The sequence below is a fragment of the Rhinopithecus roxellana genome, chromosome 12 (genome assembly GCF_007565055.1).
Source record: "Rhinopithecus roxellana isolate Shanxi Qingling chromosome 12, ASM756505v1, whole genome shotgun sequence".
NCBI lineage: Eukaryota > Metazoa > Chordata > Mammalia > Primates > Cercopithecidae > Rhinopithecus > Rhinopithecus roxellana.
The window spans coordinates 28,057,303-28,083,221 of NC_044560.1; the positions used below are offsets into that span (position 1 = coordinate 28,057,303).

At 45.3% G+C, this 25,919-nt stretch overlaps 1 protein-coding gene across 2 annotated transcripts; it reads right to left on the reverse strand.

Annotated features, from left to right (window-relative positions):
- Nucleotides 1–1,679: 1,679 nt before the first annotated feature.
- On the reverse strand, nucleotides 1,680–25,919 carry PARK7 (Parkinsonism associated deglycase). Of its 2 annotated transcripts, none has more exons than XM_030942252.1 (7): nucleotides 25,768–25,897; nucleotides 24,665–24,777; nucleotides 22,098–22,199; nucleotides 18,099–18,158; nucleotides 16,502–16,571; nucleotides 9,157–9,243; nucleotides 1,680–2,079 (listed from the first exon to the last, which is right to left on the reverse strand). In XM_030942252.1, the coding sequence occupies exons 2-7, from the start codon at nucleotides 24,752–24,754 to the stop codon at nucleotides 1,919–1,921; spliced, it is 570 nt and encodes a 189-aa protein (XP_030798112.1). In that variant the 5' UTR covers nucleotides 24,755–24,777; nucleotides 25,768–25,897; the 3' UTR covers nucleotides 1,680–1,918. The 2 variants fall into 2 exon arrangements, with proteins under 2 accessions (XP_030798112.1, XP_010355680.2); XM_010357378.2 differs by having other exon boundaries at nucleotides 1,681–2,079; nucleotides 25,825–25,919.

A 25,919-nucleotide genomic window follows, 5' to 3' on the forward strand; every position in this document is an offset into this window, starting at 1 on the left:
CCAAGAGCATCACACCACCGCACTCCAGCCTGGGCAACAGAGCAAGCCTCTGTCTCAAAAAAAAAAAAAAAGTGGGGGTTGTCCCGGACACCCTCTCACAGCAAGTGGGTGCCCAACGCTGCCACCTGACTGGCCTCGGCATCCCGCCGCCTGCACGCCTGCTCCAGAAGGGTCTCTTCTCAGCGGGGCCGGTCTTTGAACTAGGTGGGTCAGGTCTCTCTCTGGTGGCTGTCTCTCTCTTGACCCCTCGCCATGGCCCTGGCTACCTCTCCAACTTCACTTCCTACTGTATACCTCCAGTAACCCACCCCTCCCTGCTCCTGCTGCCTGGTACGCTCTGAACAGATACCTACTTATCTCTTTCACACCCAAAAGTCCTCAGATTCTCACTAAGATGTCTTTTTGGAGAGGCCTTTGCTTCCTATCATACAATTCCCCTGTCACTGCCTCCTTACCCTTCTTCATTTTCTTCATAGAATGTGGGTATTTGAGTATGTGCTTTCCTCTCTCTCCGGTGCCCACAATATAAGCTCCCCAAGGACAAAGGCTGTGTTTCTCCCTGGCATATTCCCAATACCAGGAACAGCAGTTGGCACACAGTAGGTACTGAGCACACAGCTGGGGAAGGAATGAAAACCTAAGCTCTGCTCCTACTCCACACCTGAAATGTCACTTCCTCAGAAGCCTCCCTCCCCACTCCCCACCATGTAACTCTTCTCTCCCTTAGCATTATCATCTGTTAAAGCGCTTACTAAAATAGACAATTACATGTGTGTTTGCATCGTAAAAGTTAACATCTGCCCAGCATTCTGGACCAGGGTCAGCCACCCACAACCTGAGGGCCCTCCCAAGCAGCCAGTGACGAGAAAGCTGCCAGTGCTCCGGGTTACCAGCATATCCCCTCGGCCACTCCAGCAGAGAGAGTACAGCAGCTATGAGACCCTCAGATGGAGTCTTGTGGACTGACTGAGCTCACCTGGGTCACACGGCCGGTGGTAAACAGGGCTCTGACTGGCTGGGTCTAGGTCATGTGCCCACCCAGGAGGAACTCAGTGGTTCACAAGGAATGCTGGGTGCTATTACCTGGGGAAGGGAAAAGAGATGTTGGGCTAACCTTGAAAAGTTTTTATCCAAGGACTCTTTCCATAATGGAAAAAGGAACTAGTGTATAAAAATTCACCAGTACAACCAATTTTTTTTTCTTTTTTCTTTTTGTTTTTTTGGAGACAGGGTCTTGCTGTGTCACCCAGGCTGGAGTTCAGTGGTGTGATCATAGCTCATTGCAGCCTTGATCTCCTGGGTTCAAGTGATCCTCTCACCTCAGGCTCTTAAGTAGCTGGGACTGACGGAGACTTGCTATGTTGCCTAGGCTGGTCTTGAACTCCTAGCCTCAAGCACTCCTCCTGGCTCGGCTTCCCAAAGTGCTGGGATTACAGACATGAGCCACCACACCCAGCCCTCATAGGTATTTTTAAATAGCACATTAAAAACACACAGCTAATAAGCAGAGAAAATCATAAGCCTCTTATAATTCTGCTTGTATGCCTTTCCTCCTTGCTGTGTAAAATGTGTTCACTGTTCTTCTATTTCAGTGCTATATGGAGAGTTAAGAGCTGCAAATGAAGGTGATACGGAATTTAATTTCACAAAAGAAATGAGGGACAAAACAAGGAATGATCAGTAGTTTGCTAAATGCCCTGTTTATTCTACAAACAAGGCTTAGAAACGTATAGACACAATTTGTAGGCTGAGAAATCTCTGTGTAGTTGTGACTTCACAACTATACTTCCACAAAAGCAGTAGTAACAGCCGCTTCTGAACACATTAACCTACCATTGTTTTGTTTGTTTAGAGCGAACACAGTGAGAATGGATTCCTAATGGCCTGTTTCTCTAAGTGATCGTCACAGTTCACTGCTCTAGTCTTTAAGAACAAGTGGAGCCTTCACTTGAGCCGCCACCTCCTTGCCGTTCAGGGCTTCAACAATTGCAAGTGCAAACTCGAAGCTGGTCCCAGGCCCCCGGCTTGTAAGAATCAGGCCGTCCTTTTCCACACGATTCTCAGAGTAGGTGTAATGACCTGCAAAGTAGAAACAGAAAAGGTGACATCCTAATGGGCTATGTGATGAAAAAGACGATTACTTACCAATTCACTATGACAGCATATAAACCCAACCTGTAGGCTAGCCATTCAAAAACATTTACTTGGCACTCCAAGCTCTCAGAAGCCCCCTACAAGAGTATTTTTAAAACTGCAGAGCAAAGGGTGAGAGAAACCACTGTTAGAATGAAACAAATATGTGTAAGTTAAATGCAGCTGCTAAGACTTTAAGTGTTGGGGGAGATGTCAGTGAATGACAGTTACTCACATCACTATTCTACAACAAAGCTCCAGTGTCAATTCTGAAGTGCCGGCGGAAGGGTGAGGGGATGCGGCAATGCTGAAGGCAGAAGCCACCCTGATCAACATGTGGCGGCACGCACACCCTCTGATGCCTCAAAAACAACCACAGCACAACACAATGGAGGCGGGTATGCATGCGTGTGTGCGTGTGCAGGTAGAAAGCACATTCACTCTCAAGGACTACTTTCCTTCTGCATCCCCCCACCCCTGTGCCAACCAGTTGGCTATTTCTTGGCAAATATAACATCAAAACTGGGATTCTTAAGCATGGATGCCCTGAGCTCTGCCCCTCCACAGCAGGTAGTCACCAGCTTCTCCACTGCACACAGAGCCTAACCTCTCCTGCTACACCCATCCCTACCACTCTCCCACCTGGAGCTTCCCTTACTGAATACAATAGGTTCTCTCCTGCTCCAGGATGAGCTCAAGGGCTGCTCCCTTCACCCACAGACCAGTTCTTCCCAGTTTCTTGCCCCTTTGGTTTCAGCATCAACAAAAATCCCTCAGAGAGGGTATCTGTGACCACCCCCATCTCCCCAAATTACGTTCCTCTGTTGACTCTATCACCGCATCCTATTTACTGCCCTCCCAGCATTGATACAATCTATCACAATCTATAAACATTTCATTTCCTTGTTTATTGCTTACTCTTTAAAAGGGCTGGGCCTTCATCAGTCCCTGTCTGGCCAATGATATCCATGGCACACAAGAGGCACCCCTGAAGTGTGAGGTCAAAGGCACCAAACACCATTCTCAACTGATCTCCTTTCTCCACCTGTCCCCTGCTTTAAAGAGGAAGGATCTCTGCATGATTACAGCTCTCCCTTCTGGCTGTGCACTCCTTCAACCCATGCTCAGCACCCAAAGCTCTCTCTCCAGAGTGCGAAGCAGGGCACAGCCAGTTCCCCAGGGAAAGCCCTTGCCAACTCTCTCCAGCACCTGAAGGTCACGCTGAACTCCATGTCATGGGGCATGGAGCCCTCTACGATCCGGCCTTTGCACAGAGACTGGCCTGGGACCAGAAGGGAGATGGAAAGGAACCTGCTGTCTGGGTAGAAGCTGGTGGTGCCTACACGAAGCTGGTGACAGTGATCCAGAGGAAATGGAGGTTTGAAATGAAGGCCTAGGTGAGGAGGCTCCAAGGATGACTCCCAGCTGCCTATCCCAGGTGACTGGATGATGGCGACGCCACTTAGTGATGTGGGAACACAGAACAGATTTAGCAGAGGGGGAGCGACAAAGCTCCTCTGTGAACTCCTGCTCTATCCTGATGCACCAGCCACACAGGCAAGCGGGCGCCTCTGGCCACTAGAGCTCAGTGCAGACCTGAGAACACCCCAAAACACAGCTTTCTCTTCTTCCTTCTTCTGTTCCCAGTGCCAGGTACTAAGAAGGAGCTTAGGAAACGTCTGTTCAATGAACACACATAAAAATTCATCTGAAAACCTCCCTTCAAACAGAAGCAGAGTGCTTCTGCTGTATTAATGAGCTTTTGAAACCACACAATGTTCCTTTCTTTTCCAAGGAGATTAACAACGGCTACAGGAACTTGTCTTACTGTCATTAGAAACCAAGCCACTGCCGGTCGAAGGCAGTGAGTTATCTCAATTGATCGTTCACAGGCAGTTACTCCTTGTTCTCTTTCTCCTCTTCTCACTACTGTGCTTGACTAATCTAAAAAATTTTAAAAATCAGGTCACCCACCAAAATAAATGAATAGAGTACATTTAAAAATTCCAATTTAACTATTGTAGAGAAAAAGAGGATCCCTAGCTTGAGGGGAAAAGGTTTATCATAATCTGGCCTCATTTACTGATGGTTAAACCAGGCCAAGACCATTTCAAATGCTAACCTAGAAACTGGCTGGGCTAGGTCTTCCAGAGCAACGGTGAGATGCACAGCTGAGCGTGGGACAACACAAGGCACAACTGTAAATGGTTCACTGAACAGTATCTTTGTGGCTAAAACAGTGCAAATAGGGTTTAAACTGGTTAAATATGCTTAAAGGTTCTACGGTTCTTGTCAGACTTTTTACCAGGAAAAGCAAAAGGTTTAAGGTTGCCACCTGCATCCACCTAGTGGCGAAGACAGAACACGCACCCCGTCAGCGCCAGGAAGGCACTGTGCAAACTTTAGGGTGGAACTGTGACCCTATAGTGAATTCAGATTTTACACTTCCCATTCCAACCAGCAGAAGGCATTGATTTTTATTTCTTTATTTAAACCAGACTCCAAGTCTTAAAGACTCTTCAGAGAAAAAGCAATGGGAAGCCAGGAGCGGTGGCTCATGCCTGTAATTCCAACACTCTGGGAGGCCAAGGCAGGTGGATCACCTGAGGTCAGGATTTGGAGACCAGCCTGACCAACATGGTGAAACCCTGTCTCTACTAAAAAATACAAAAAAAAAAAAATTAGCTGGACCTGGTGGCCGGTGCCTGTAATTACAGCTACTCAGGAGGCTGAGACAGGAGAATCACTTGAACCCGGGAGGCAGAGGTTGCAGTGTGCTGAGATACGCCACTACACTTCACCTGGGTGAGAGAGCAAGACTCCGTCTCAAAAAAAAAAAAAAAAAAAAATTGGGGGGCTGGGCGCGGTGGCTCACGCCTGTAATCCCAGGGAGGCCGAGGCAGGCGGATCACAAGGTCAGGATATGGAGACCATCCTGGCTAACACGGTGAAACCCCATCTCTACTTAAAATACAAAAATACGCCAGGCGTGGTGGCGGGAGCCTGTAGTCACAGCTACTTGGGAGGCTGAGGCAGGAGAATGGCGTGAACCTGGGAGGCGGAGCTGGCAGTGAGCGCAGTGAGCGCCTGGATAACACAGCGAGACTCCACCTCAAAAAAAAAGACAATGGGAGGGCACAGGACACAGGTCAGCAACTACGAGTCAGGGCCAAGGCCAGGTTACTGCCTGTTTTTGCAAATGCAGCTTCACTGGCACAAAGCCACCCTGCGTTTTTAGTACTGTCTGTAGCTATTGTGGAGCTGCAACAGTGGAGTAGCTGCCAGAGAGCTGAAGTCCCAGAAAGCCTGCAATATTTACCACCTGGCCTTTGGGGAAACATTCGGTTGACCCCTGAGCAGAGTTCTGGGTTCAAATCCCAGGTCTGCCATTTGGTGGCTGTCTGACCTCTCAGAGCTTCACTTTTTGGTAAAATGAGAATGACATCAACCTAGAAAACAAACAGTACTCAGCAGTGGTGGCATGCAGTGGCGTTACAGAGGCTAGGTGAGGGCAGTTTTTTTCACCAACAATCTGGAAGCAGGTTTATCCTCAGGCAACGGATGAGGAAACAGGCTCGGAGAAACTAAGGAAACCTCCCACAGTGAGTAGGGAAGCTGAGGGCCACCCCAAGATGCCAGGCTCCAGAAACCCTGCTCTTCAGTGCTCAGGTATGGGACCAGGCATGCGGATGCCATCAAACAGTGGACAAATGAGAAACAGAATCACACATTACACTTATAACCAACTTATTCTAAAATCAGAGGAATTAAAAGATTATGGGGACTGCGGCTGGTAGCACACACCTGTAATTACAGCACTTTGGGAGAGCAAAGTGGGAGGGTCATTTGAGCCCAGGAGTTTAAGTACCGCCTGGGCAACACAGTAAGACCCTGAATCTACCAAAAACAAGAAAAAAGACAAAAGACTATGGCCTTCAGATGGGATTGCTTATCTGAGGAGAAACTGTCACACTGATCTTTCAAGTTCACAATGAGGACAAGGGCCTCACCCAGAGCAGACTCCCAGGTGATGCCTGCAGCCCTACCTCTCAAAGTGTCCTGAAGGGGTAGACATTTCAAGTATCCACTTCTTATAATAGAGGTTACTGACTAAATCCAACACCTGGTAACTTAAATGTGTGTGGGAGCCTTTTGCTACCACAGAGCAGGGCAGGGGCAGGAAGGCAAAACTGGATGCAAGGCAGAGGGCTGGGCTTGAGATCTGGCCTCAGTCTCTCCTCTCCTTGTTTGTGAAGCCAGGACGATGCCACCTGCCTTGCTGGGCACTGGGGACCAGGAAGCTCCACCAAGATAACGTAGGGGAACGTGCTTTGTCAACTCCGAGTGTGAGCATCAACAATCTGATGTTTTTCTATGCCTGACCAAACTCAATGTTTTTGAGGCACTAAAGGAAAACAGATGCAACAGGTGCCCCTTCAGGTAGTGCAGGAGGGTGCTCTGCTTGAGTCTTCTCTCTGAAGACATCACAAAGGGAGCCCAGTTCTGTTCTTTCTACTTCTTTCAACCCTCTAAAATCCTTCCATGAGCTTAAAGTAAAGTAAATTCCTACATTTAAAATGCCCAGAAACCAGAGCCTTTTTAAAAAAGTACTAATTATTATTATTTTTTTTTTGGGACGGAGTCTTGCTCTGTTGCCCAGGCTGGAGTGCAGTGGAGCGATCTCCGTTCACTACAAGCTCCACCTCCCCGGCTCATGACATTCTCCTGCCTCAGCCTCCCAAGTAGCTGGGACTACAGGCGCCAGCCACCACGCCTGGCTATTTTTTTTAGTATATTTAGTAGAGATGAGGTTTCACCGTGTTAGCCAGGATGGTCTCGATCTCCTGACCTCGTGATCCACCCGCCTTGGCCTCCCCAAGTGCTGGGATTACAGGCGTGAGCCACTGCGCCCGGCAAAAAGTACCAATTTTCAGATAGTTATAATGATAACACAGTATCTTTCTAGCAACTAAAATGAAACCATGAGCAGGGCACAGTGGCTCACATCTATAATCCTAGTACTTCGAGAGGCCAAGCCAGAAGGATTGCTTGAGGCCAGGAGTTCAAGACCAGACTGTGCAATATAGTTAGACCCTGTCTCTACAAAAAATTTAAAAATTAGCCAAGTGTGGTGGTTCATGCCCATAGTTCCAGCTACTTGGGAGGCTGAGGTGAGAGGATTGCCTGATCCCAAGAGATGGAGGTTATGTTACAATGAACTGAGATCACACCACTGCACTCCAGCCTGGGTGACAGAGCAAGCCTCTGTCTCAAATAAATTAAATAAATTAACAAACCATGGATTTTCAGGAAAACACTGCTCTGGATCAAATGTAAGTGTATGTAGAATGTACAACAGCAAGACAGAACCCTCACGTAAACTATGGACTCTGGATGATGATGTGTCAACGTGGGTGCAGATTCTGGTGCAGGATGTTGATAGTAGGGGACACTATGCATGGCCAGGGGCGGGTGGCTGGGGAGTGGATAGTGGGTGAAGGTAGACAGGAATTTGGCTGTGAACCTAAAACTGCTCTAAAAAAATAAAGTTTAGTAATTAAAAAACATGCAGTATAATGAAAAGTGCATCACTTTTAAAAAGGAGCTGAGATATGCTCACAACGGCATTCAAGGATGTTCATTACGGCATGGTTTACAAGGGCAAAAGCAGAAAACCACCTCCACGCCCACCCCCAGGAGAAGGTTACACACAGCACGGCACATTCTAACAGTGGACTAGCAGCTGCACTTAACGAGGACGAAGCAAATCTAAATCTACATGTGCTGTTAAAAGATAACATAAGATATAATGTTAAGTTAAAAAAAAGCAAGCTGCAGAACAATACATTTAGTAGATCTCATTTTAGTTAAAATAAAAAGGATAGTATGTATATAGATAAACTTCTATAGTTATACAAGAAACTTTTTTATTTTTTTGAGATAGGGTCTTGCTTTGTTCCCCAGGCTGGAGTGCAGTGGTGAGATCACAGCTCACCACAGCTTTGACTTCCCAGGCTTAAGCTATCATTCCACCTTAGCCTCCTGAGCAGTTCCAACTACCAGTGTGCATCACTACGCCTGGCTAATGTTTTTTGTATTTTTAGTAGAGATGGCGTTTCACCACATTGCCCAGGCTGGTCTCAAACCCCTGGGCTCAAGTGATCCACCCGCCTCAGTCTTCCAAAGTATTGGAATTACAGGCGGGAGCCACTGTGCCCAGTCAACAAAAAACTTGTGGTGGCGGATGCCTGTAATCCCAGCTACTTGGGAGGCTGAGGCAGGAGAATCCCTTGAACCTGGGAGGCGGAGGTTGCAATAAGCCGAGATCGTGCCCCTGCACTCCAGCCTGGGCAACAGAGCGAGACTCCATTTCAAAAAAAACAAACAAACAAAAAAAAAACAAGCATATGGGCCGGGCGTGGTGGCTCACGCCTGTAATCCCAGCACTTTGGGAGGCTGAGGCAGGCAGATCACGAGGTCAAGAGTTCAAGGACGGGCGTGGTGGCTCACACCTGTAATCCCAGCACTTTGAGAGGCTGAGGCGGTGGATCACGAGATCAGGAGTTCAAGACCAGCATGATCAACATGGAGAAATCCCATCTCTGCTAAAAAACACAAAAATTAGCCAGGCGTGGTGGGGCGCACCTGTAATCCCAGCTACTCAGGAAGCTGAGGCAGAAGAATCGCTTGAACCCAGGAGGCGGAGGTTGCAGTGAGCGGAGAATGCGCCATTGCACTCCAGCCTGGGTGACAGAGCGAGACTCTGTCTCAAAAAAAAGTTCGAGACCAGCCTGACCAACATGGTGAAACCCCATCTCTACTAAAAACACAAAAATTAGCTGGGCGTGATGGCATGCGCCTGTAATCCCAGCTACTCAGGAGGCTGAGATAGGAGAATCGCTTGAACCGGGGAGGTGGAGGTTGCAGTGAGTCAAGATCACACCACTGCACTCCAGCCTGGGCGACAGAGCAAGACTCTGTCTCAAAAAACAAACAAACAAACAAAAACAAGCATATACTTACCACCATTCATCATTTTGTCTTTAGCAAGAGGGTGTGTGGTAACTTTACTTCCAAAACCTATTTCATGAGCCAACAGAGCAGTAGGACCTAAAAATAAAAATAAAAAGATCTAAGTGCGGATATAGAAAAACCCCACAAAATCGCAATAGTGCCTGGCACAGTAGCTCATGCCTGTAATCCCAGCAATTGGGGAGGCCTAGGTAGAAAAACTGCTTGAGCCCAGGAATTCAGCATCAGCCTGGGCAACACAGACCCCTTCTCTAACAACAAAAACTGCAACAGCAAAGTATTCTTCAAAATCCAGAGGCTCTTACCAAACATACAGCTACGATTCTGAAATGAAACACTTCCTAGTACGAGAGATAAAGTATGTTTATAACAAACAATTTGCTGAGCACATCTGGCAAAAGCACAGAAACTCAAAATACCTCAATAACCATTTATTCAAGAAGATTGACCTTGATACCCGCAGAGCATACACAGATAAACAATGTGCTCACCTCTCTCACCTCCTCCACCCCCAGAACAGGGACCACATATACCAGGAGTCCAAAGGAAAGGGAGGATTACTGTGGGGCAGGCTGAACGTCTTACCTCACTCTTAGTAAAAGGAAAGACTTAGTTACATCCTAAAGGCAACTGGTACTCTCTGAACTTCCGGATTTTATTGCTCTTTTATAGTTTTATTTTCTACGTGAAAATGGGAAATTAGGCCGGGCGCGGTGGCTCATGCCTGTAATCCCAGCACTTTGGGAGGCCGAGGCATGCAGATCACGAGGTCAGGAGATCAAGACCGCTGGCTAACATGGTGAAACCCCGTCTCTACTAAAAATACAAAAAATTAGCTGGGCGTGGTGTTGGGCACCTGTAGTCCCACCTGCTCTGGAGGCTGAGGCAGGAGGATGGCATGAACCCAGGAGACGGAGCTTGCAGTGAGCCGAGATCGCACCCCTGCACTCCAGCCTGGGTGACAGAGCGAGACTCCGTCTCAAAAAAAAAAAAAAAAGAAAAGAAAAAGAAAATGGGAAATTAACACTCATTCATCCACCTATCCATCCAGGTATACCAGGTGGTAGGATTAAAAGCAACAGCACACTGTCCCTGAAGGAGATAGCCTGTGAAGTGCCTGGAAGTGTGAGATATAAAGGCACTAGCATCACTTTATGAAAGCTACTTAAGCAAAGAACCACATGGAAGTGTCAGTTAATGAAGTCTTTCCAAATTGACAGGTCCTAACTTGAGATTTTTATTTAAATGTTTTCACTGAAAATGGCCAACTTCAGGGAGGGTCACAAGCATATTGCGTATGTAATGGTCCTCAAATAAGGATTAAAAACAAAGATTTTATATACCTTTAATTGTTATTTCATCTTAAAGCTTTTTACAAAGTATTCATTCTACCTTTTTTCTCTAAGCCACACATATAAACATTCTAAAGCCTCACACGACACTCAGAAGGATGTTTCAGAACAGCACCTTGACTTTGGAAACACTTAGGGTGCCCTGGATGGCTAAGATCCTATGGCACAGTCTGTACCCTCTTAGTGTCAGCAAACTTGAGAGATCTTGGTCTTACTGACCTTTCATTTTTCAACAAGACTCCAAGGAAGGAGCTATATAATATATTCACAGGCTACTCAGACTGTAACTGTTACAAACAGGAAGATCACACAAGTACTACCTAATTACATAAGCTTCCTGCCTAATACCAGGTGTCAGTTTCAGACCAAGTACTGATTTATAGCTCTTAAATCAAAAGCCTCAAATGTCTCTTTTCCACGTTACTTTTTACACACAAGACAGCTATGTATGGTAGCAAATTTTTAAAGTCTGTAAGAATTGAATAATAATTTTTATTTGAATGGATTTATAAATGGCTTTTAATTTTTATTTGGTAAGAGTTTAAGAAGAAATTCCTACATCATCTTGTATTTTAAAGTAAACTTTAATAGATGATTGTACAGTGAGGAAAGGGATCAGTGAGAATTTTTAGGCTGCTCCCTTCAATGTGATAATAAAATCACTGCTACAATGATGTGCATAAATTTACGTTACAGTTGAATGCAGGAATTTACTGATGTCTTTCTTACTCATCATGGTAAGCTCATAATTACTGCTTTCTGGGGCTTCAGAACCCTATTTGGAATACTGGAGAAGAGACGTTTCACTCTCCTAGGACCTGGGATTCTGATGGATGAAAACGCTCTGCACTCTGCACTCTGCACTACAGTGCAGAAGGCGCTGCAGACCACGTCCCCTTCTGCAGCCAAGAGCGCCACCCTGTGGTGACTTGCAAAATGACCACCTCTGCCAACTCCCCAGCTCCTCCAGGTGGCCAAGACCTTGTTTCCAGAGGCCTTATTCCTAGACCTGGGCATCTCAGCTGACAATTGTCCACTCCTCCAACTCCACATTTCCTCCCCCTCCCCCACTCAAAGTAAATCTCATTTAATTTTCTTCTCAACATAGACTCCCTTCCAATTTGCCTTCCTCATTCACTCAATATTAAGGACTAGGATAATATTCTGTGTTCAAAATGTTTCCAATTCCTAACTGCAACACTTCAGAATAATCCTGGCTGGGCATGGTGGCTCACACCTGTAATCCCAGCACGTTGGGAGGCCAAGGTGGGTAGATCACGAAATCACGAGTTCGAGATTCCCACGAATCCCAGCCTGGCCAACATGGTGAAACCCCGTCTCTACTAAAAACACAAAAATTAGCCAGGCATGGTGGCAGGCGCCTGTAATTCTAGCTACTCGGGAGGCTGAGGCAGTAGAATCACTTAAACCTGGGAGGTGGAGGTTGCAGTGAGCCGAAATTGTACCACTGCACTCCAGCTTGGGCAACAAGAGCAAAACTCCGTCTCAAAAAAAAAAAAAAAATCTTATTTTTCTGTTTGCCAATTTAAAAGATCCAAATCTTTAAGAAATCTGTAAGAATCTGTAAGAATCTGTAAGACCAGTCTGGGCAACATAGTGAGACCCTCATCTCTACAAAAAAATATTTTTAAAAATCAGCCTGGAGTGGTGGTGCACACCTGTATTCCCTCTTTTCCATTCCCACTCCTCTTTTCCATTCCATCATTCCTCTTTTCCATTCCCAAAACCCTCATCTCAATTCTTTCAGCTCATCATCACATTTTTTCCTATTTTTTGTGTAGTGCCCACAACAGTGGTGCAGGATATTCAATGGTATAAACACACTGCTAGTGTGTTTTCCATTTTTACTTTATATACATTTTTTTTGTTGTTTTTTTTTTTTTTTGAGACGGAGTCTCGCTCTGTCGCCCAGGCTGGAGTGCAGTGGCATGATATCGGCTCACTGCAAGCTCCGCCTCCCGGGTTCATGTGATTCTCCTGCCTCAGCCTCCTGAGTAGCTAGGACTACAGGTGACCACCACAACGCCCGGCTAATTTTTTGTATTTTTAGTAGAGACGAGGTTTCACGTTAGCCAGGATGGTCTCGATCTCCTGACCTCGTGATCTGCATGCCTCGGCCTCCCAAAGTGCTGGGATTACAGGGGTAAGCCACCGTCCCTGGCCTATTTTTACTTTTTTTCTTAAGAGACAGAATCTTGCTCTGTCATTTAGGCTCAAGTGCAGTGGTGTGATCATCACAGCTCACTGTAACCTCAAATTCCTGGGCTCAAAGTGATCCTCCCAGCTCAGTCTCCTGAGTAGCTGGGAATACAGGTGTGCACCACCACGCCAGGCTGATTTTTAAAAATATTTTTTTGTAGAGATGGGGGTCTCACTATGTTGCCCAGACTGGTCTTGAACGCCTGGGCTCAAGTGATCCTCCTGCCTCAGTCTCCCAAAGTACTAAGATTACAGCTATGAGCCACCACAGCCAGCCTGTTTATTTTTTAATGTTGATTTTAATTATTATAAGGCCCATGCTTCTTGGCATGGCATTCGATCTAGCCTCAGCACAAAACAGTAAGCCAGATGTGGTTGATCTTTTTTGTTGTTGTTGAAATGAAGTCTCACTCTGTCGCTCAGGCTGGAGTGCAGTGGCACGATCTTGGCTCACTGCAACCTCCGCCTCCCAGGTTCAAGCGATTCTCCTGCCTCAGCCTCCTAAGTAGCTAGGATGACAGGCATGTACCACCATGTCCTGCTAATTGTTGTTATTTTTATTATTTTATTTATTTTTTTTTTTATTTTTTTTTTTGAGACGGAGTCTCGCTGTGTCGCCCAGGCTGGAGTGCAGTGGCACGATCTCGGCTCACTGCAAGCTCCGCCTCCTGGGTTCAAGCCATTCTCCCGCCTCAGCCTCCTTGTAGCTGGGACTACAGCCGCCCGCCATCACGCCCGGCTAATTTTTTGTATTTTTAGTAGAGATGGGGTTTCACCGTGTTAGCCAGGATGGTCTCGATCTCCTGACCTCGTGATCCGCCCACTTCGGCCTCCCAAAGTGCTGGGATTACAGGCTTGAGCCACCACGCCCGGCCTTATTTATTTATTTATTTAGACGGAGTTTCGCTCTTGTTGTCCAGGCTGGAGTGCAATGGCGCAATCTTGGCTTACCGCAACCTCCACTTCCCAGGTTCAAGCAATTCTCCTGCCTCAGCTTCCCAAGTAGCTGGGATTACAGGCATGCACCACCATGCCCAGCTAATTTTGTATTTTCAGTAGAGACAGGGTTTCGACATGTTGGTCAGGCTTGTCTCGAACTCCTGACCTCAGGTGATCCACCCGCCTCAGTCTTCCAAAGTGCTGGGATTACAGGCGTGAGCCACCGCGCCCGGCCGTGGCTGATCATTTTGCTACTTTTGTGGCACAGGACAAACTGACTTGTGGTTTTTACATTCAGCAGAATCACAAGGAAACAAACTCAGGCCAAACTCTTACTTTCTTCCTTTGGTCAAAGCATCTAAGACTGAGGCTTGCTTCACAGCAGCAGAGCCAAAGAAAACCAAACTCAAGGATCTGTGACTTTCTCTCCAAAGAGGCGTACACCTGCTTGGGCTGCAGTGACTGCAGTGACTGCAGTGCCCTTTGGCAGACATAATTACCTGAGCCTCAGGGCAGGTCAAAAGGCTAGTGATGACTCTTGTAGCAAGCCCACGTACAAGACCTGCCAGGGTGGTCGACCTCTGTGGTTCTTCCCAGCCCCTAATGCCAAGGTTCTCAAACATTTAGGTCTCAGAATCCCTTTAGCTTTTATGTGGGTTATATCTATGAACATCTGCCATATTAAAAATTATTACTTTTTTTTTTTTTAGATAATCTTGCTCTGTCACCCAGGCTGGAGTGCAGTGGCGCCATCTTGGCTCACTGCAACCTCCGCCACCTGGGTTCAATAGATTCTTCTGCCTCAGCCTCCTGAGTAGCTGGGATTACAGACATGCACCACCATGCCCAGCTAACCGCCCAGCTAACTTTTGTATTTTTAGTAGAGACGGAGTTTCACCATGTTGGCCAGCCAGGCTGGTTTTGATACTACACTTGATCTTAGCCAAAAGGCCGAGAAGCGATCAGGCTGGTTTTGAACTCCTGACCTCAAGTGATCCTCCTACCTCAGCCTCCAGAGTAGCTGGGATTACAGGTGCACACCACCATGCCCAACTAACTTTTGTATTTTTAATAGAAATGGGACTTCACCATGTTTGCCAGACTGGTTTTGAACTCCTGACCTCAAATGATCCGCTCACCTCGGCTTCTCAAAGTGCTGAGATTACAGGCATGCGCCACCATGCCCAGCCAATTATTACAAAAACCACAATTACTTTTATACCAACCTAATAAAACTGGGAAATTTTTAAAACACAGTAATAGATGCTCAAACGATGGTATCATCCCACTCTGATGTCACTCCTGAAAGACTGAGAAGAAAAAAAGCAAACATTTTGTTTGAAAGACATGGTCTCAATCTGTTGCCCAGGCTGGAGTGCAATCATAGCTCACTGCAGCCTCTAACTCTTACCCTCAAGCAATCCTCCCATCTCAGCCTCCTGAGTAGCTGGGACTACAGGTATGCAGCACTGTGCTCGGCTAATTGTTTGTCTGTTTGTTTGTTGAGATGGGGTCTGGCTATGTTGCCAAGGTTAGTCTCAAACTCCTGGCTTTCAAGAGATCCTTCTGCCTTGGCCTCCCAAAGTGCTGGGATTACAGGCATGAGCCACCACACCTGGCCCCTCAGTAGTATCTGTTTTGACCTTGCAAGTGCACCAAAAGAACATTGAGAACCACTGATTGAATGTATCAAGTCCCTAGGACCTCTGGCCCAAAACTTCTTTTAAAAAGCCTACTGTATTGAACAACATAGCAACATGTTTTGATGTTGATGTTTACCAAACCATCCATTCATTCATTTATTCATTCACTCTTCTGACAAATGTTTATTTTTTTATTTTATTTTATTTATTTATTTTGAGACGAAGTCTCGCTCGTGTACCCCAGGCTGGAGTGCAACGGCGCAATCTCGGCTCACTGCAATCTCCGCCTCCTGGGTTCAAGCGATTCTTCTGCCTCAGCCTCCCAAGTAGCTGGGCTTACAGGCGCCTGCCACCATGCCTGGCTAATTTTGTATTTTTGGTAGAGATGGGGTTTCACCATGTTGGCCAGGCTGGTCTCGAACTCCTGACCTCAGGTGTTCCACCGACTTCGGCCTCCTAAAGTGCTGGGATTACAGGCGTGAGCCACCGCGCCCGGCCCTGACAAATATTTAATGAAGACCTACACAACAAGGAAGGTGCTGGCAAAAATTATAGCATGGGAAAAAACCAAGATGGCAGAACATCATCTGATATGAAAGCAACAAGAATGGATTTAAAATGGCTATGAGAAAATAAATTATTACTAGGATATAAAGATGAGGGACACCTGTGAAGCACCAAACGTCCTTATTCTAAATTGTGTGGCAGACAATGCGGTGCTCAAGATCACTCGGCAGTGAGAGAATCAGAAACGCCCGGAAGCCAGCGGAAAGCACCACGGCGCTTCTGAATCTGCAGGGCAAGCACAGGGCAGAGCTGCTGTGTTGATGTTTGACAGATTCTTGCTGACTGTGTGCTGGCACAAAGACTTTCTGGCACAGAGACTTGCTGTAACAAGCTGTTTACTGAATTCCAGAGGGCCTTATTTTCCTCCGAGGTCAACCAAACACGGAAAACACTAAGTTTCACAGCACGTAGACCAAAGGCATGGAGAGGCAGAAAACGGAACAATTGTCCTCATTTCTGAAATAACACCAACTTCATGCCACCCAAACTAAATACACCAACACAGATGCCCTGCATGCTTTATGAAGGGCAAGAGCTATTTGAAATCAAACCACCGAATGAAAGGCTACCCCACCCACCAATGACGCTGCAACACAGGCTGCCCCTGCACGTCACCTGCACAGATGGCGGCTATCAGGCCCTTCCGGTTTTCCTGCTCCTTCAGTATCTCCTTCACGGCAGCAGACTAGTGAAAAGAAAACCAAAAATACATCAAGTTATCATTAAGCCACTAACCAATCACTCACTAGGAAACTTTGGAAGAATTTGATTTTAGCTTAAACCACAAGCTCTCTGACCTATTTTCCAATAATATTTCTAAATCATTGGTATAAAAATGATCAAAATGTGTCTATATTATATTATTAAACCCAAGCAAGGCATTTCTCATAAGAGAAATGCATTCCTCCACATTTAAAGATCAGAAGAAAGAAGGAATTTGACCCTCGCCATTTTGTACTCCATGGAGAAAGAAACAGAAGGGAGGGAATGTGGCATTTTGTGTGTTTTCAGACGGCAGAGAGAGGAAGAGAATCTAGCAGGAAATGATCCCTCATGTCTGACTCAACCCACTTCTTGAGTGCTTCTGGCAGCCCCAACTCTGCCTGCTGGTGTGCCCCTCACCCTGGCCTCTGACTCCTCGCATACAACTTAAAATGAGGAAGAGTGGTCTCTGCTGATGGCATTTGTCATTCCTGCTGGCAGCCCTAGCCCCACGGCCTCCCCCAGTTCAGACTCTGAGCAGACAATTTGCCCTTCCCAAAACACAAAATCTGATCATACTTCTGCTGGTGGAAAAAAACTAAATCATCTTACTTTGGACTGTATTCACCGAAATCTGTTCATAACGGTTCCACCAATTCAGCTTACTTCCATGGCAATTTTTTTTTTTTTTTTTGGGATAAGACAGGTTCTTGCTTTGCTGCCCAGGCTAGAATGCAGTGGTGCATTCACAGCTCACCGCAGCCTCAAACTTCTGGGTTCAAGCCGTCCTCTCACCATAGCCTCCCGAGTAGCTGGGACTACAAGTGTGCACCACTGTGCCCAGCTAATTAAAACAAAAATTTTTGTAGAGATGGGGTCTCGATGTGTTACTTAGGCTGGTCTCAAACTCTTGGCCTCCAGCAATCCTCCTGCCTCACCCTCCCAAAGCACTGGGATTACAGGCATGAGTCACTGCGCCTGACCTCCAGAGAAAATATTAAAAACGTTTTTTTGAGGCTGGGTGTGCTGGCTCATGCCTATAATTCCAGCACTTTTGGAGGCCAAGGTGGGTGGATCACAAGATCAGGAGTTTGAGACCAGACTGGCCAACGTGGTAAAACCCCGTCTCTAATAAAAATACAAAAATTAGTGGGGCATGGTGGTGCGTGCCTGTAATCCCAGCTACTCAGAGGTTGAGACAGGAGAATTGCCTGAACCCAGGAGGCGGAGGTTGCGGCGAGACAAGATTGGGCCACTGCACTCCAGTCTGGATGACAGAGCAAGACTCTTGTCTCAAAAAGAAAAGAAAAAAAAAAAAAAGAAATAAAGAAATTTTTGAGTTAATGCTACAACACCATTTTGTTAATTTTAGTTGTTTCTATTTTTTTTCACAGCCTCCTCCCTGAAACATCTGAATAATAACAAAATCAACAGAACACAAGCAGATGCTGAAATTCTTTAGTTTTTTTCCCCCCAGCTTTCTTGAGGTATAATTGAGTAGAATTTTTACCTCAGATAAATTCTGTGCACCCAGATTACCTCCTGGTAGAACCACCACATCATACGGTCCCTGTAACAGTTTAAAACATAAAGAAAACAAAAACATTTCATTTCAACTGTGCATTAAAGTGACAGTCCAGTAACACTTTCCTATTTTAAATGTGGGAAGTACAGGAGATAGCCTAAATATCTGCCAATAGAACAGCTAATAAATTAAGGTGTATCCATATGATGGAATGTTGTTTTAACTAGCAAAAAATGCAAAAAACCTGTATATAGTGACATGCAAGGATGTCCACGCTGCAGAGTAGCAGGGGTAATATAATCTCCTTCCTGTAAAAGACAACGACATATGTATTTCTGTGTAGATGTATGAGTGTATGAGTACAATTATCACAAGCACCCCCACCTGACATATTATGTATACAGGTAGTCACGGACCAAGGAAGGCACTCTAGTTGCTAACAGGAGTAGTGTGGGAGGGGGCAGAGGTAGAATGAGAATAGGACACTTAACATTTTGACTTTATATGTGTCTATATTGTTTCAATTATTGTTCAATAAGAATGTATATGAGCAACTTAAAAAATTAATAGAAAAACAGGCCAGGCACGATGACTCACATCTGTAATCCCAGCACTTTGGGAGGCCGAGGCAGGCAGATTACCTGAGTTCAGGAGTTCAAGACCAGCCTAGCCAAAATGGCGAAACCCCCATCTCTACTAAAAATATAAAAATTAGCCGGGCGTGGTGGTGCATACTTGTAGTCCCATCTACTTGGGGGGCTGAGGCAGGATAATCGCTTGAACCTAGGAGGCAGAGGCTGCAGTGAGCTGAGGCTGCGCCACTGCACTCTAGCCTGGGCAACAGAGTAAGACTCTAAAAAAAAAAAAAAATTAATAGAGAAACAAATTTTAAGTAAAAGGCACAAAAATTTTTTTTTTAACTTTATGAAAAATGTAACAGGGGAGAATTTGAGTATCCCCCCCAAAAAAAATCCTAGAAATCTAATTAATTTCAAACTTCCTGAAATTACAAAATGGAAATTGTTTTAACAATACTTTAGGACTTTTTATTTATTTATTTATTTTTATTTTATGTTATTATTTATTTATTTATTTATTTATTTATTTATTTATTTTTGAGACAGAGTCTTGCTCTGTCGCCCAGGCTAGAGAGCAGTGATCTCAGCTCACTGCAACCTCCATCTCCCAGATTCAAGTAATTTTCCTGCCTCAGCCTCCCAAGCAACTGGGATTACAGGCACCCACCACCACACCCGGCTAATTTTTGTATTTTTACTAAAGATGGGGTTTCACCATCTTGGCCAGGCTGGTCTCGAACTCCTGACCTCGTGATCCACCCGCTTCGGCCTCCCAAAGTGCTGGGATTACAGGCGTGAACCACTGTGCCCGGCCAACAATACTTTAGGACTTTAAAAAGAGGTTAAAAAAAAATCTAGTTATTAAACAAATTACAAAATAAAAATGTATTATGTATTTAGTGCAACCTATAAAATTTTTTGAGAGACAGGGCCTCATTCTGTCACCTAGGCTAGAGTGCAGTGGTGCAATCATAGCTCACTATAGCCTTGAACTCCTGGACTCAAGCAATTCTCCCATTTCAACTTCCCCTGCAGCTAGGACTACAGGCATGCACCACCAGAGCCAGCTAATTTTTTTTATTTTTGTAGAGACAGAGTCTCACTACATTGCCCAGGCTAGTCTCGAAACTCCTGGGCTCAAGTAATCCTCCTGCCTCAGCCTCACAAAGTGCTAGGATTTCAGGTGTGAACCACTGTGGCTGGCTTAGAATCACTTTTAAGACCATAAACATCCTACTGTTGATTCAAAACCAAGCAAAGCTCAAAACTCAAACGAAAATGTGTAAAGTATAGAATTCATTTTACTCCTTTTAGAATCTGCACTGAAAAACAAAAACACACAAAAGGTAACACCACTTTCTCAAAAAACTACAGTAAACAGAACTACCATATGGTCCAGAATCCCACTACTGGGCATGTAGCCAACGGAAAGGAAATCAGTATACTGAAGAGGCACCTGCACCCCCTTGTTTACTGCACCAATACTTACACTAGCCAAGATATGAAATCAACCTAGGTCCAACAACAGATGAATGCATAAAGAAAATGTGAATATGGCATTTATACACAATGCAATACTATCCAGCCATAAAAAAGAATGAAATCTTGTCATTTGTGACTACAAGAATGGAACTAGAGGACATTATATTAAGTGAAAGAAGCCAGGAACAGCAAATTAAACACTCCATGTTCTCACTCATATGTGAAAGCTAAAAAAAAATTGATCACATAGAAGTATAATGTAGGACAGAGTATATTAGAGACTGAGGAGGATAGAAGAAAGTGGGGATAGGGAGAGATCTGTTAAAAGATACAAAATTATAGCTAGATAGGAGGAATAGGTTCTGGTGTTCTATATCCCTATAGGATGACTGTAGTTAACAATCATAGCTTCAAATAGCTAGGAGGATACTGAACATTCTCAACGCAAAGAAATGTTTGAGATGATGAATATGCTAATTACTCTGATCCAATCACTATATATTATGCATGGAAACATCACGTATCCCATGAATATGTACACTTATTATCTGTCGATTGAAAATAAAGGTAACCACTGTTTTAAAATGGCCAGACACTGTATGACACAAACACAAACAGAAATGAAAAAAAAAATTATTATTATTTTTGAGACAGGGTCTCACTCTGTCACCCAGGCTGAGGGCAATGGCACAATCACAGTTTGCTGCAGTCTCAAATTCCTGGGCTCAAGCAATCGTCTGAGCCCAACTGATCCTCTTGCCTCAGCCTCTTGAGTAGCTAGAACTACAGGCATGCACCACCATGCCTGGCTTTTAAAATTTTTAATTTGCAGAGAAAGGGTCTCGCTGTCTTGCCCAGGCTGGTCTCAAACTCCTGGCCCCAAGTGATCCTCCCACTTTGGCCTCCTAAAGTGCTGGGATTACAGGTGAGCCACTACACTTGGCCTGGAATATTTACTTCTGCTTGTCATTTTTAATTTGTTTCAACAAATCATATGTAAATACCAACAGTCTAATTTTCTACAATCCAGTAATGAAAAATCTGAACTTATTAGAAAGGATTAAACTTCTTCGTATGTATCTGAGGACAGCACAGGGAATCGCACTCCAGGTTCCTCAGCAGTGCACAACCAGCCATTCGTGAGCGAACTCTGCCTCCTTTCCCGCCATGACTCTGCTGTCAGAGGGTACAGTCCACATGCCTATCACCCTGCCAGACGACGGAGTCTGCAAAAGCGCCTGTGGGGGAGCATGTTTCTGAGGAAAGGGATGCTAGCTTCCAAAAGTGTCCATCGTCCTTAAAGGTAAGAGTCATAATTCTAAAGATACTGAAAAAGGAACACAACTAAAGTGGAACTCTGAAAGTATCTTTAGAAAAAAGAATAATGGCCGGGCATGGCACATGCCTGTAGTCCCAGCTACTTGGGGGGTTGAGGTGGGAGGATTGCTTGAACCTGGGAGGTTGAGGCTGCAGTGAGCTGTGACTGCACCCCTGGACTCCAGCCTAGGGGACAGAGCGGGATCATGCCTCTAAAAAAGAAAAAAAAGAATGGAAAATGTGGCAGTTGATTTATAGCAGGTAAAAATGTATAATAGGAGGCAAAGATGCCTGTGTAAGCCAGAAGAATACTGATGGGAGAACAATGCAGCCATCCATCCAAGCACCAACCCAACCATCTCGCCACACATCCTACCGGCCACCTATCTACCCAGCCACACACTTACTGAGCACATTCAGTATCAAGCAATTGCCACATTCTACAGATACAGAATAGAAAGACAAAATCCTCACCCTCTTAATCTGTCAGGGGAAGACATTCAAGCAAAATCATTTTCTAAAATGAGTCTGTGCTAACAACAGTCTTAGACATTTCAAGAAACAAAGAAGCCGTATGAAGGAATAACTCCATGTATGGATTACAAACCTCTTTTTTTGCATCTTCAAGACTGGCATCAGGACAAATGACCACATCACGGCTACACTGTACTGGGTCTTTTCCAGCCAGACCTGCAACGGTGACCTTAATCTACAAGAAAGATGTTATCATAGTTAAGAACACTGACACATAAATTCAGAGTAACACTGTCTTTAAAAAAAAAAGAGATGGGGTCTCACCCTGTCACCTGGGCTAGAGGGCAGTAACACAATCATAGCTCACTGCAGCCTCCAGCTCCTGCGCTCAAATGATCCTCCTGCTTCAGCCTCCCAAGTAGCTGTGATTACAGACATGAGCCACCACACCCAGCTAGAGTAACATTTACACAGCTGCCCTGTGTTTGAAAGTAACATGGCAGGAAATACTGCACCACAACTATACCAAATTTGAACTAATACATTGGCTAAATATATTTAATAACTAGATCTGCCCTGGTTTGCCTGGACAGACTCTACTTATAGCTGCTGCCCTGTACTCTGTGTGACTGGACATCCTTTCTCCCACAAACGTTCTGGTTTGGGTGACCAGTTATATGATCATCCTATTAATAACTCACCTTGCAAGTTTACTGTTGCCATTTAAACCTCATGGTATTTTTGTAAAATAGAAATGCAAGTCAAAACAATGAAATACTGCTTTATCTTTCAAAAATTTTTAAAGTCAACCATACCAAGAGCTGGCACTGGGAAAGTGGGAAAGTGGGAATTTTCCTACATTGCTGGTGGGACTACAAACCGGGACACTGGAGAGCAACTTGGCAAAACCTAGTCATGCTGACTACGGGCTGTCCTTCAGCCTAGTAATTCTACTTTTAGATATATAACCTCAAAAATTTTCTACATATTTGCACAAGGAAACCGACACAAGAATACTTATTACAGAATTGTAACGCTGTAATTAGAGGAATGGGTAGATTGTGGCATTCAGTGCAACACCAAGCAGCAATTTTAAATGAATAACTAAATCGACATAATAGCTTCATTTCTGAGAACCAGAGGAGTATAGGGTTAACAGACTCTGGGGCCAGGCTGCCTTGGTCTGAGTTCTGGCTTTTGGACTTACTCTGTGACATGGGTACATTATTTAATGTCTCTGTACCTCAGTTTCTTCAACCATAAAATGAGGATGGCGATATTTAGCTCACAGGGTAGTTGTGAGGTACGTCAGCACTTAGAGTGATACCTGGCACAGACTTAGTTCTACTTCAGTGTTCACTATTGTTAGAGAGAGAGAATATATAAACACACAAAATGAGAACCACGGTCAAACTCTACCTTAAAGACATGCGTGGGGGCAGATGTGGTGGCTCACACCTGTAATCACAGCATATTGGGAGGCCAAGGCGGATGGATCATGAGGTCAAGAGTTCAAGACCAGCCTGGGCCAAGATGGTGAAACCCCGTCTACTAAAAATACAAAAAATTAGCCAGGCATGGTGCTGCGCGCCTGTAATTCCAGTTACTTGGGAGGCTGAGGCAGAGAACTGCTTGAACCCAGGAGGCAGAGGTTGCAGTGAGCCGAGGTCGCACCACTGCATTCCAGCCTGGGCGACAGAGAGAGACTCTGTCTCAAAAAAAAAAAAAAAAAAAAAAAAAAAAGACATGCATGCATGGATACACAAGATTGCGAGGACAGTAGTTATCTTTAAGAAAGGAAGAAGGGGCATAGGACTGGAGAAATTTACAAAGGAGGCTTCAACTGTATTTCTTCGAAGCATTTGTTCTTTAAGAAATGAGTCTGAGGGGCCGGGCATGGTGGCTCGCGCCTATAATCACAGCACTGTGAAAGGCTGAGGCAGGCGGGTCACTTGAAGCCAGGAGTTCGAGACCAACATGGCCAACATGGTGAAACCCCATCTGTACTAAAAATACAAAAATTAGCTGGGTGTGGTGGAGGACACCTGTAATTCCAGCTACTCAAGAGGCTGAGGCAGGAGAATCTGTTGAACCTGGGAGGTAGAGGTTGCAGTGAGCAGAGATCACACCACTGTAGTCCAGGCTGGGTGACACAGTGAGAAACCATCTCAAAAAAAAAAAAAAAAAAAAAGGAAAGAAATGGGTCTAAGGACAGTGCAGTGGCTCACGCCTGTAGTCCTAACACTTTGGGAGGCCTGAGGTAGGTGGACAACTTGAGCTCAGGAGTTGGAGAGCAGCCTGGGCAACATGGCAAAACCCTGTCTCTACAAAGCATACAAAAATTAACCAGGTGTGGTGCCATGCATCTGTAGTTCCAGCTACTTGGAAGGCTGAGGTGGGAAGATGGTTTGAGCCCAGGAGGCAGAGGCTGAAATGAGCCGAGATCCTGCCATTGCACTCCAGCCTGGACGGCAGAGCGCAAAACAAAAAAGAAATGGTTCTGAAGGAAACATGGCAAGACATCAACAAGCACTAAATGGGGGCAGTGGATCAACAAGTATTTATTCTTATGTAATCTCTGAAATTTTGTGTACATTTGAAATCTTTCATAAAGCACTTTTAATACTATTTTATTCAAAATGATTTAAAAATCCAAAAACATTTAAAACAGGAATGGCTAAAAATCGATGTGGGACTTACCCCAGCTCGCCTCATGACATCTACAGGGATGACCGTCTCCATTTCCTCTGCTCCTTTAGCCAGGATGACCAGAGCTCTTTTGGAAGCCATTTTTATGTTATATGTTTAAAAGGCTTAAAAAAAAAAAAAAAAAAAAAGATTTCAAAAAACTTCCACTGCAACCCTGAGATACCCCAAAATTTAAAGTTTAGGAACATATTCAAGCAGAGTAAGTACTTCCTAGGGAAATGGTTCTCACAGACAACTGAATACGAAAAAAGCAGCAGTTTAGTTATCTTAACGTTGATTTGTATAGTTTCAATTGCTCTGAGATGAAAACACAGTGAGGCTGCTCAAAGGTGTAGTATTGCTTAGATTTTCTTCTACCATGTTCTCTTAATTCCAACTTTAATAATATGTTGCAAATGAGATTTTCTAAAATACGTGGGTCTCTTGCATTTCACACAACGTACGTGGGATTTTCTAAAGTACGTGGGTCTCTTGCATTTCACACAATGCGGGGAGACAGTCTTTTTTGAAGTACTGTTTCAGAGAAACGACTAAACTGACTTTCATGGGCAAAAATTTAAATAGGGTCCTTCGCAATTAACCTGTAATTTTTTGGAGGGGATTTTTGTTTTCTCAGTTCCAATAACTACTAAAAAATTGTGTGTGGGGGTCAACAGTGTTAAATGTCGGAGCACTTTATGACTGAGAAAGATGGAAATCCCCTCACTGAAGTCAAGCCAACTACATTCTGTCTCTCCGTGCAGAGTTCTCCCTGCAAACGACAGCTACTCAACGAGGTTCCCAATCTTGTCTTTGTCTATTTAGAGATTATCTGGAGGATTCACCGTCCAGGCAAAACAGAGTTTAATAAAACGATTAGCCAGTTCCATGCCGGCGAGAGATTAGGCAGAAGATTCTGGACGCTTCAGCGTTGCCACCACGCTGGCGGTCAGTCAAGTCCAACACCAGCGACTGGGCCCAACTGGGAGGCTGGAGGCGAGGGCGGCCCGGACCCAGGCCCCGCGCCGGTTCTGAGCCAGCGAGACACCGTCCAGCGCCCCCACGCCGCCCAGCGCCACGGCCCACACACGCGCCGCGCCCCCGCTGGCCCTGACCTCACCCCGCCCTTCTTCCTGCAGACGCAGCGCCCCGGCCCGGAGGGGACCACTCACCCCACACCAGGCTGAAGGTGAACGCACGCCACCACGCACGCGCGCCGCCCGGACTCCCTCAGCCCCACACTGCGCAGACTCAAGCCGCTTTGACA